General features: G+C 29.9%; 1 protein-coding gene and 1 pseudogene across 1 annotated transcript; one reads left to right on the top strand and one right to left on the bottom strand.

Annotated features, from left to right (window-relative positions):
• Positions 1-1,404: 1,404 nt before the first annotated feature.
• On the bottom strand, positions 1,405-3,133 carry LOC110666514 (GDSL esterase/lipase At5g03980-like). The gene is made up of 5 exons (XM_021827020.2): positions 2,656-3,133; positions 2,366-2,575; positions 2,118-2,266; positions 1,755-2,028; positions 1,405-1,668 (listed from the first exon to the last, which is right to left on the bottom strand). Exons 1-5 carry the CDS (start codon positions 2,912-2,914, stop codon positions 1,451-1,453), a joined length of 1,110 nt encoding a protein of 369 aa, XP_021682712.2. The 5' UTR covers positions 2,915-3,133; the 3' UTR covers positions 1,405-1,450.
• Positions 3,063-6,452, top strand: LOC131172180 (uncharacterized; annotated as a pseudogene).
• Positions 6,453-12,864: the final 6,412 nt, after the last annotated feature.

Below are 12,864 nucleotides of genomic sequence, written 5' to 3'. Positions count from 1 at the left end.
TTGAGGCACCGAAAGGAGAAGGCCTTGTGATAGATAATCAAGAAATTGGACTTAATTAACTTAGATCTAGAAATAGATTAAGGATTAAGAGGATTTACAGATTAATTAAGGAACTTAATGGGTCTTAATTAACTCTAACTCCACGAAAGTAGGATTAGATTGATTAAGGCACTCTTTGTCCCACTCGAAAGGGTATTCAAAGGATTTAAGAATTAATCTCCTTAAAACCTGTAAGTTCCACAAGATTGAATAACTAATTTAAAATCCCAAAATAGCTTGAATATGAAATTCCGAACTCCGGAATCGCCTTTTTATCATTGTTAATTTCTAATTGAATTTAATTGCTTGCCATTTTAAATTTTGCCATATTTCAACTCGCTTATTTCAAATTGATGCAATTTTAGTTTAATTAATACATGGTTGAATAGATTATTGATTTTGCACATATAGATTTCATACTCCAATACCCATCAATTTATTGTTTTAATTTCAAAAATTAGTTTAATTTAGTCAATTTTTTATATAAAAAATTCAATCATTAACACAACTCCTCGTGGGAACGATATCTTTTCTATATTACTTGTAAGACCCATGCACTTGCGGTTGGGCCACATCAGAATGGCATTGGCATAAAGCTTCGCTTGAGAATGTTGATTGCCTACGGGCTACAGCAGCTTGTTTGGACAGGAAACCTTGCCACAACTTTAGAACCGAAATCATTGTTTATAGCACTTGTCACTATGGGTTTTTTTTTTTTTTTCCTTCTTGAAAAATTATTAATGATTAGCTCGGTTGTAGATCCAGACTTTATTAAATCTAGAATTTCCTCTTTGCCTAAAAATACAGCACTTGTTGGTTCTCTGAATTTGCATCTAAATTGATGTGATGAACTTACACTGCAGTAGAGAAGCAAGCAACTCCAACTACAGGAGAGATATTCAAGTTCCAACCGAGTTGCAGAGCTTGAGAAATAAACATACCTGAAGGGTAACTAACTAACTAAGATCTACCATATAAATTAGTCTAATAAAATTAATGTTAATGAAATAATTAAGCAATGCATTGAATTCCTCAAGCCCTTGAGCTGGAGTTTTTAAACGTTTGTTTTTGCTGCTATTTCTAGTCCACCCGGTAACACTTCCTGGCAAAACGTAGACAGTCACCGTGGTAGGATGCTCTATCAGAATGGGGGATATCCTCTTTTTACTTCATAAATAAGAATTTCAAGATTATCAGAGGGATTTTCTGTTGTTATTTTTTTTTTTTGCATTCTAGCACCTGGCACTAGTAAATATGAATTCAACAACTACATGAGAATTGATATTAATTGACAAAGCATTTTAAAATATTTTCAATAACTAAAATCTTATTCCATTAATTAAAGATAAAAGTCAAATTGCATACTCTATACTATTCACTAATATAACTAATATCAAATTTTATGAAAAAATCAAGCAATACATTGAAGTTTTTGAAAAATGTCACGAATGAGCCATCCTGCCATGAAGAAATAGGCTTTTTCTGTTGAATGTACTCCATCCCAACTAATACGTTCTCCAGGTTTTGGACAAACCGGTACATTAGGAGCTCCACACATTCTAGCAAGACTAAAGTCATAATCACCTCCACTCCCACAACAAGCTTTTTGTAATGATTTTAGATCAAAACCTGTTTATATAAAAAAAGTGAACGATGTCAGTTCAGTTATGTGTTATGTCTATTAAATCCACCATTTACAGATTTTGAAGACTCACCTAGCAATGCAGCTTTCCACAAAATCCACTTGTAGGCATTGTAGTAATCTCCATATACTATAGTCACATTTGAATGGTTTTCTTGCAATTCTTTAATTGCTTGCTGGAGTTGTTCATTGTGATACATTAAAAAGTTATTCAATTCTTTGAGGCAATGAAATTCATCATATGCGTTTGAATCATTGGAGTGAAATCCTGTAAGGTATATAGGCATGCAACCAATTGGAAAATTTCCGGGGACAATAATTCGCGTGGCACCAAATCCAATGACTCTCTACAAAAGAAAATTATAAGAAAATTGAGAAAAAAAAAAACCAAAAAAAAAAAAATCAATTATCATATGTCTCAAGAAAATTAACTAACCACGACAGCATCTTTGATGGCTTTAACAACATCGGGTACCATGGTCTTCAAGTCATCAATAGTTTTGCCTTGAAAGAAAGCATAATTATAATCGTTGCCTCCAATCTCCCCAACCATGAAAAGAGATTTTCTATGTTTCTCAACACAATCTGTAAAATATAATAAGGATAAGACAATAATCAGCACAGTTATAAATATGTTAAATTTATGTTAACAGAGAGTATATTATATAAATAACGTATGGTAACCTTTGGACTTGTGGCAGGTTGTATTGAAATGGGTATGCATCCAGTTTAGTTGTACGGTAAGAGAACTATTGGTTACAGGGGAAATAACTCCCTTTTCTGCAAGAACTTCCACCGGCAATGCAGTAGATCCAGCAACTGCAAAATTCACTCCATGTGTCTTGGTGGAATTTGTCAAATATGCATTAAGGAGTGGAACACCGGCTGATTTTGCTGTAAAGTAAAAATACAATTTAGCTAAAACACACATGCAAGGGCAGATTATGAAACCTAAAAGAATACTTGTTTCTTACCAATGAAATCAATAATGAGCAAGCCATTGGAGCATCTGCCTGTAGGATTAACATACAAGTTTTGGCCATAGGGAAACCTAGAAAACACAGAAGCAGGGTCCTCTTGGATCAAATTGCCCGTGTCAGATATTGAATCTCCAAGGTTATATATGGCTTCAAACTCGCAAGCCATGAGAATATGTGCATTAGAACCAAACGGAATAACATAAACCAAGAAGGAGCAGAGAAACAAGGTGAAAAGAAGTTTGGAGGAAGCCATGGTTTTCGAGTATAGAATTTTAACGTTGGGTTTGGCAAACTAGAATGAAATCAATTGATCGATCGTGTGTCTGGAGCTGAAAGCTTTAGCTCTTTGAAGTGTCTACAGGGGTTGTCGCAAGCAGCCTATTTATAGGCATACAAAGTCCATGCGGGTGTTGGAAATCTGAAATCAAATAAGACTTGGTCCTGGCCTGATCTTCTATCCTACTTGGATTTGAAATCCAAGCATAGCAGGATTAAAATTTACGATCAAGTTGCTTTTCTTCTTTATTCTCAATTTATATATTACATATAGTTATATACTGGGACTAGGTTTTCGAAAGTTATTTTACCGCTATTTCGTGTCCACCTACTACAATACTTCCTAGCAATACGTAAACAGAGAAGTTTATAATATTTTTATTAATAATCAAATTGAAACATATCAATTTTATTAAATTCAGTTAAAAAAAAAAATTCATACTTGATTCAGTTTAGTCATATTTTGATTCTCATATACATCAATTTATTGATTTATGACATGCTTATTATTTATATATTATTCACATATAATAAAGTTGGTAATAAAATAAATTTTACCAAAATGTGCAATTAGTGCTCTATTTGATTTTTTTTTTTCCTATTTATCAATTTTACCTCTATTCCCCTAACAATTTTCAACATCAATTGAGGGCATGTATTGACTTGTAAATACTAATAGACCCATGAGATATTTAATAATAAAAAAAAGAGACAATTTAGTTAGTACTAAAAAAATTAAACATCATATTTATAAATTATATAAATCAAGGTAATTTTTTTATTTTCTATTATAATTATAAAATCATGTAATTAAATTTTTTTATTATAAAAAAATTTAATACAATAAATACAATTAATTAATATTAGAAAAACTAAAAGTCATAGTTATAAACTATATAAACTAATTTCACATATCAAAAATCAAATTAGTCATTCCCTAATGCAAACAAAATATAGAATTTATAATCAATACCTTTTCTCAAATCCACTAAATGAAATTTCAATAATCAAGATGTTAGAAGAAGATGATTGCATAAATATCATTAAAGGTTATCTTCATCTTACAAAAATTTATTTATTTCTATTTTATTGATATCTTATTATTTATTTTTTTCACTTATTTTCAATTTATATAAAATTCTTCATATTTTATAATTTTTTACAAATTACTCTTAAAATATTTAAAATATAAAAATATAAGAAAAATTATACAATCATATCTTTATTTAATTAAATAATATATCAATATTGATTATACCGTTGTGCAGGCAAATCCTAGTTATATATATTGCAGTTGAGTGAGCATTGAATCTTAGTTCAAAGTTGGGTGGCTGGCGGTGGCGGTGGCGACCGGTGCTGAGTCTCGCTATTAGGGATGAAGGGAAGGGGGCCTGGTAGGGGCCATTGCCGCCAACCCTCTTAAAAATTTCTAATGTTGATATGTGCATTCCTTAAAAGAATTATTCTATTTTAATTATTGCCTTCCAATAAATTTTATTATTTTATTATGATATAAACAATATCAAATATTTGATTTTTTTTAAATTTTTTATCATATATTTAATAAATTTTTATGATATTGACAATCTCACAAAAAAAATAAATTTAATTTACCTTTGTTCTATATATATATAATCAAAACATCTTACAATTATTTTAATCTATTAAAATATTAAAATGATAATCATATATTAAGAAAAATTTTCTTTTATCTATACTATCTAATAAAGTTTAAATATAAAATACTTATATATATATATATATCTCAAACTTTTATATAAATTATATAAAATATGAAAAAAATTATAAATAAATTATATCATTTTTTCAGATAAATAAATTATATAGTTAGCATATATTAATTCAAAATATAAAATCCACCTCACTTACATATTATTTTTATTAATAATCAAATTGAAACATATTAATTTTATTAAAATTAGTTTAAAAAAAATATTAAGACTTGATTCAGTTTAGTTATATTTTGATTCTCATATACATCCATTTATTTTTTTTGTGACGTGCTTTTCTTTACATATTATTCACATATAATAAAGTTGCTATCGAAATAAATTTCACAGAAAAAGTTAATAAGTGGCGCTTCATTAGATTTTTTTACTTGTCCGTTTTACCCTCATTCTCTTAACAATTTACAACATCAATTAATAATATGCATTGACATCTAAATACTAATAGACATATAAGGCATTTAATAAAAAAATTATAATAATAGTTATATTTTAATTAATACTAAAAAAAATTGAATATCATATTTACAAATTATATAAATTAAAGTAATTTTTTTATTTTTCACTATAATTATAAAAATCACATAATTAACTTTTTATCATAAAAAAATTTATGACGGTAATTATAATTTAATTAATATTAAAAAAATTAAAAATAATAGTTATAAAATATATAAACTAATATTACACATAAAATTCAAATTACTCACTCCTAATATAAATAGGATATTATGATATTTTAGTAATAAATATTAGAGGAAGATGATAAATAATTTATACAAATATCACTCCATCTTACAATAATTTATTTACATATATTAACTATGTATTTATTCAATTAAAGAATATACTTGTATTGAATAAAAAAAAAAAAAAAAAAAAACCGTTGCGCCGGCAAAATCCGCAGTTGAGTGAGCACTCGAGCTTAGTCCAAAGTTGGGTGGTTGGCGATGGCGGCCCTACGGGTGTCGAGTCCCGCGACTGCTATCTGAATGTACACCGACAAAAAGCCGGATAAGGTTGATCCAAACGAGCAGAGACTTTCTAAATGGCTCAATTGCGCTCTCTCCAACGAGCCCCCTGGCGCAGCGTTGCGTTATTGATTGCGTTGGTAATTTATTCAACAAAGAGGCGTTAGTGGAGGCTTTAATAGGCTAAAAATTGCCCATGGAGTTCAGATACATAAAGGGTTTAAAAGGATATTTTAAATATCAAGCTAGAGCCAATTTCTGGTGAGGAATCATATAATTCAAGGTTTCATTGCCCGATAAACTGGGCTCGAGTTCAATGGGAAGTATAAGTTTTTTTTGCTTTGAAGAATTGTGGCCATGCTTTGAGAGCTAAGAAATTGAAGGAGGTGAAATCGTCATCTTGCTTGGTTTGTTACAACAAGGAATTTGAGGAATCTGATAAGATTGTGATAAATGGTAGCGAGGAGGAGGTGGCTGTCTTGAGGGAAGAGATGGAGGAGGGGAGATCAAACGTGAAGGAGAAGAAGCCACAGAATGAGAAGAATGGGGAGCTGGGTGTTAATGGAGAAGATAGTGTAGGTCTGGATTCACAGCGTTAGTGGTAAAAAACATGGGATTGCTGATGCTAAGGGCGTAGAGAATGTTGAAGGTGGAGTAGAAAAAAATGGGAAGATTGAGAAATGTTAAAGGAGTAACTAATGGTGTGTCATACATTGATATGCCTCCAACAAGGACATACCCAAGCATCACCTTGGCTGCTTTAGCAGCCATTCTCTCCTCCCTTCTCCTCTTCTAAATCTTGTTTTTGTGCATGTGTGGATAGGTGGTTGATGGGTATGAGCACGTGTAGCAGGCAGGGGGGAGCAAATAATTGCATGTGAATTTTCGGTTGGTTTCTGAATTGTTTATATAATAACTCGGGGCGTTAATGTTGATGGGAAAGTGTATGGATGTGATATAAATAAAAAGTTCTACTTTAGTGCTCTGCTGCATAATCGAACCTTGTTTTTGAGGGTTTTTGCGGCTGATTTTTTTTCCTAGGGAATTATTATTGTCAGTGCAAGCCCAGGGAGCCCAAATAACTTTCAAGCTACAACTGAAAATAGTTAATTCAAGCTACAAGTTTTTTCTAGTAATTGGGCCAAGAGTATATAAATCCATTGCCTTGTGTTTGTGGTGATAATGGTTGGATCTTTAGGGTGGCTCTTGCTTATGTGATTGATTCTGATTGCCTAGCAATGTAGTTGATTTCAATTTTTTGGCATGAACTTTACTTTTCCAACAAATTTAACAAATGTTCCTCATTTATCTTGGTGAGAAGTTGAACAGGAAAAATGCATTCTTGATCGTAATAACCTCTGTTTATGTAACTTGTTTGTTCTGACACAGGGAACATTAATTAATTGGCTATTATTTTTTATTTAATTAATTAATTCATATATATCCATGAAAATCAATGAAAAAAATTCAAATCATGATTTTTGTCCTAGTTGCTTGCAGCATTATGTAATTTTTTTTTTGAAAGATGATGCACTGTGTATATCCCTATCATATGATATAATTTAATAAATGCTATCCAATAGTTTTTTTTTATTATTATTATTTATTTTTATTTATTTTTTACGTAGATAGAAGACATGCATATGGCTCAGGGACGGGAATAGACCGCTATTAAAATTATGACGATTTTAATGGGATTTTTGTTCTCATATAAGCCACTCATACACCCCATCTACAATCGATGTGGAATCCCAAAGGGTCACCCCATGGGATACGCCCGACCCACTCGCGGACCTCAACCCATGGACCACAGGACTAAGGACTCCCTCACTTTTCACTCTGGTTCCAGTTCTTTTTTTTACATAGATAGAAGACACACAAATGGCTCAGGAACGGAAATAAACCCCTATTAAAACTATAATAATTTTAATAGAATTATTATTCGCATATAAGCCATTTATACACTCCATGCACAGCCGATGTAGGATACCAATGGACGTATATCAAACAGTTGGTGTTGATAGATTTTGACAACAATAGATCATATTTCCACTCTAGAATAGGCAATAATGTGACGTATACACCTTAGCATTATATAATTAATACATTAACATTAAATAATTAGTACATAGCGCTATAATATATGAACTAAATTTTTTATCAATTGCACCTTATAATTAAATTAGTATTTAGATCAATTATGAAACATATTATAATTAAATGTATAATGCAGATTTTATTTCCATATAATTAGTGCATATCACTGTAATATATGATAAATTTTTCATTATTTGCTCATTATAATTTAATTAGTACTTAAATCAATTATTAAATATATTACAAATAAATTTATTATTCATAACTTAACTCCATATAAGTAGCACATAACATTATAATATATACTTGATTTTTCATTAATTGCTCCTCATAATTCAATTGATATTTAAATCAAATTTGAAACATATTATAATTAAATATGCTATGCATACCTTATATAACAAGTACATAGCACTAGATCTTTTATTAACTGCTTCTTAATTATAATTCAACTAGGAATAGGTTCTTAAATTATATAATAATTATATATATAATTGATTCATATTATTTAACTAGAGATTAAATAGTATTTGAATTCAACTATGTAACTATTCAATCACTAAATATATATATATAAAAAAAAAGAAAAATAATGCAAAATTAGTTAGTTGATTGGATGATATTTAAACGTTAAAATTTCTTCACTAAATGCAATGTTTTTATCATTTTATATTTTTTAATTAAAAAAATTGCTCAAGGCAAAAAGCAATCTGAAACTATTTTATTTTATTTTTTTGTTAATTTTAAAAACAGTAAATTACTCTGATAAAAATCAACCGTTTTGTTTTTTTTTTTTTTAATTTTAAATAATGATTGAGTCATTTGTACATTTACTTATATACACACACACACACACACACACACATATATATATATATATATATATATATATATATATATATATATGAAAGGAGAATAAAAGATAATCTAACCATTAATAGAAATTTCATTACTAGAAATTCCTAAAGTTAATGAACATGTTTTTTTAATGGCAAATAACTAAAAGTGGCATGACATATATTTTATAGTATTCATCAAGATTTTTAAATTCAATCTAATCAAAAATCAATTAAGGCATATAATTAAGAGTTTAAAATTCAACTGGAGTCAAATCGCATTTTAATTGGTATAATATTAAATAAATATTAACTATATTATAAAATTAAAATGTATTTAAAATTATAATAATACATATTATAATTAGTAGTTATATGTAAATATTTTAAATAATTTAAATTTTTTAATTAAAATTTAAATTTTGTTTAATAATATTTTATAATAAAAATATATGGATTTAAATGTTATAATAATAGAATCGTTGATGTCAATAAAAATAAATTAATTAACAAAATAAAAATTTATCAAATAATAAATAGAGAAAATTTATGATAATTTTTGTAACATAAGAATAGTAAAATAAAATAAATGAATGCAATATAAATTAAATTAATATAATAAAATTTTTAATATACATATATATATAGAGAGAGAGAGAATAATCGCCATGTATGTTGTATTAGTGTAGAGTTGTTGGTCCACTAGGTGGGGAAGAGGTTCCCCATGCTAGTTGCTAGAATTTTTTTTTTTAATTGGACAACACTAGCATTTATTCATTCTCAGCTGCCCAAGCTTGGATTACACCACCTTTCAAGAAAACAATAATAAAGGTTATGATTGTAATTTTCATCCATTTTGAATGCATTAAACCTTATATTCAATCACTTCATTTATTATATAAAATTTTAAACAGAGCTAAATGCTAAATTAGGAGATAAGGACAGCCCGGTACCTCACTAAGATTGGCCAAACCCGACCAAGTTGCAGGCCTATGAGATGGTTAAATGGTACAATTAAAGAGAAGGAGAAGTTTGGCAGACACTTTTATAAATATGAAAAAGTATAGAGGGGCGTGACCACTGAGACATATCGATGTCTCCTCCTGCCAAAGAACACTTTGTTCCTAATGCTCTTGAGAGGGTGTGATTGGTTGGCCACTGGTGAGCACAATCGAGCCCAGCTAGTTGCTATGTTTGGTGTAAAACTCTCCATTGTCTCGGGGTCACTGGCGCAAGAGCGTGACTTTAAGTGAGCTCCCTACGTACTCTTTGTATTAGGCAGCGGGCATCGTGCTCTAGTGAGATAGGAGCTCGGTGTCTCCAAAAGAAGAAGCTTCATGGGCACTACAATAATACCTGTGATTTACTAAAAAAAAAAAATAGTGAAAAGGAATCAATATAACCGATCACGACTAGTTTATGGAGCTCTGAACATTGTGTGCCAAATTGTTGCAGGATCTATATATCTTGTGCTACACCCAAGATTCATTATAGAAAGAAATCGTGTTAAAGAGACGACGATGAAGAAACCAGCATATTCATTCCTATCATAGGAAACCGATAGGACAATTAAATCATCTTGTTTGCCATTAATTCATACCAACAAGGAATAGCTATTCCTTGCCTGTTTTTTCGGGAATCTTATATTCTTTCGTTGGTAATCAGCACATGAGCACACAGTTTTAAAACTGTGCAGTGCACAACCAACAGTTTTGGTGGTGTGATCTTTGCTTAATCTCTGAGTCAATGTATACATTGATATGCATGCCTCCAACAAAGACACACCGAAGCAGCACCTTGGCTGCAAGAGCGGCCATTCTCTCATATATTCTCTTCTTTTTATCAAAGTCAAGACAACCTTGTTTGGAGTTTTTTCCGTAATAGGCCCGAAAAACTTTCGGTAATCGGGCCAATAATCCATATGGGAAGTTAATTTATTCTTGGATCGGTCTTGCTTATCTGAATGATTCTGATTGCCACATCAATCTACTTTAGTTCATTTTTTTGTCTTGAACTTTACTTTTCCAACAAATTTAACTCATGTTCCACACTTACTGATTTAAGTATCTAGGTGAGAAGTTGAATATGGAAAAATGCATTCTTGATTGTGAGAACCTCTGTGTAGACCCTTATTTTGTGATGAGTATGTGCATTGAGGCCGTGGGAAACCCGATGATGAAAAATTATATGACTGTAAGATGTAATTGGAGGCATGGAGCTGAATTATTAATTCCGTGGCATGATCTTAAAAAAATAAAAATAATAATAAAGTTTTGGGGAAATTAATTTAATTAAATTTAAATAAAATTTTATTTTGTTTAAATTTAATATGGACAGTTCTTAAATGGATTTAATTAAGTTTAATTGGGCTCTATGGGCCTAAGAAAGCCTAGTTAGGAATTTTAAATGGGACTCATTTAATTATTTTCTAAAAATTAAGATAACAAAATATCTCTCTCCTCCTTGGCCCCACTCTCTTCCTTACTCCCTATTGGCGTCACCCCCTTTCCCTCTCTTTCTATTGGTTGGAACACCTCACCCATGTCCCAGTCTTATTCGAATTCTACAATCGTAGTTATTTAAGTCATCTAAACTTTATCACCTTAAGACTCCAAACCCTACCACACCTCTTCCTCACTCCCTATTGGTGCCTTCCATTTTTTCCTGTCTTCCTATTGGTTGAAACACCTTTCCCATATCCCAGTCTTATTCGAATACTGCAATTGTAGTTGTTTAAGTCATCTAAACTTTATCACCCTAAGACTCCAAACCCTATCACACCTCTCTCCCAAAACCTTATAAATACCCTACTAGAGAAGGGAAGAAAAGGGGGATGGGAGGAAAGAGGAAGAGAAAATTCAGAGCTATAGGAAATTTAGAGATATTCAAGACTCTTTGAGTTTTTCCTTATTTTTTCTTTTCTTCAAGAAGATTTTCATACAATACTTCTGGAAGGTCAGTTTTTATTGTTTTCTTTTCAAGATCTATAACAACAATATTTTAATTCTATGCTCTTTGTCTTCAATTTATTTTATATGTTCATATAGATCATGTAATCATGTTTAATTTGAGGGGATACACAACTCTGCACATATTTAGTTTCTGTCTCTCGTATTTTTATTATTTTTCTTTATTTTTTGAGTCTATAAAAAATTTGTAAAAATTATATTCATATTCTACACGAAATTCCATTAATTTTAGGCTCAAGAATCACTAAAAAAACTTTAATATTTTGTAAGTTATGGCTGTTTGAAGTTAGGGTTCCTGTAAAATCTAATTTGCAGGATATCCGACTTGTGGAGCCCATATCTCCCTTGTTCCTCAATATTTTTGTGTAAATCTAGTGTCTAAAATTAACTTCAGAATCTTATGAATCTTTTCCAATTGGTTTTGCATTCATATCTGTTGTGGTTAATGAGTTATGAATTTTACAAAAAAGTAGTATGATTCTGTCACTTAGAAAAGTTACGATTTATGTAGACCATTCGGCTAGGGTTTTGTTTGATTTATAAATTTTATGATCTTGTATGATATGTAAGCTATCTTCTGTAAATTTTTTTATGATTTTTAGGCATGTATAACTATTTTTAAAAAAATCGGATTTCTTGCTACCGTTAATTTGCCAAAATTTAGAAATTGTATATTTATGCATGTTCTTGTATTTTCTTGGGTTTTAATTGATATTTGATCTATTTTTCTGTGTTCTTTTCATTCAAGAAGTGTTATAAAGTGTTTGGATCATGTTAGAAGACTTAGACCATTAGGTAGTTGTAACTAATTAGGAATCTTAACCCTTTAGGAGACTAGAGTTAGAATCCAATGTAAATTGTTATTAATATTTTCTTTATTTCTTTTATTTTCTTTAATTTCTTTATTTTTTTATTACAAACAAAATTGGTAAGTAGCCCTAAGGTAAGTACCAAAGAGGGCATTTGCGTGGAGCTTATATGGATCTAAACGGGAGTAAGCCAGGGATATCATTGACATACTAGAAGAGAAGACCCTTTTTTAAGGGTAGCTTGCCCCAATGGCAACTGCATTTACCAATAGGTAAGTAACTCTAAACTTCTCGAATAACCATTGGCATAAAATTGTAGTAATAATAGAACTTTTATTTGGTAAATTAAAATTAACTTTGTTTTTAATTTAACTGACTTTTGCATGTAAGTAATTTAAATAAATACTTTGTAAATTAAAATTAATCTTGTTTGTAAATTAAACTAACATTGGCATGTAAATAAATTTAATTTAATACTTGATAATTGTAAATAAATT

The sequence above is a fragment of the Hevea brasiliensis genome, chromosome 13 (genome assembly GCF_030052815.1).
Source record: "Hevea brasiliensis isolate MT/VB/25A 57/8 chromosome 13, ASM3005281v1, whole genome shotgun sequence".
NCBI classification, from domain to species: domain Eukaryota; kingdom Viridiplantae; phylum Streptophyta; class Magnoliopsida; order Malpighiales; family Euphorbiaceae; genus Hevea; species Hevea brasiliensis.
The sequence above is the reverse complement of the archived record's forward strand: the minus strand, read 5'-3'. Positions and strand labels throughout refer to the sequence as shown.

Bases quoted from the DNA above. Each gene is read 5' to 3' on its own strand.
- LOC110666514 (XM_021827020.2), bottom strand. From the start codon at position 2,914: ATGGCTTCCTCCAAACTTCTTTTCACCTTGTTTCTCTGCTCCTTCTTG. The intron at 2,029-2,117 runs GTTAGTTAATTT...TTTCTTTTGTAG, and splicing joins CCATCAAAGATGCTGTCGTG to AGAGTCATTGGATTTGGTGC. The intron at 1,669-1,754 runs GTGAGTCTTCAA...TTATATAAACAG, and splicing joins GTGGAAAGCTGCATTGCTAG to GTTTTGATCTAAAATCATTA.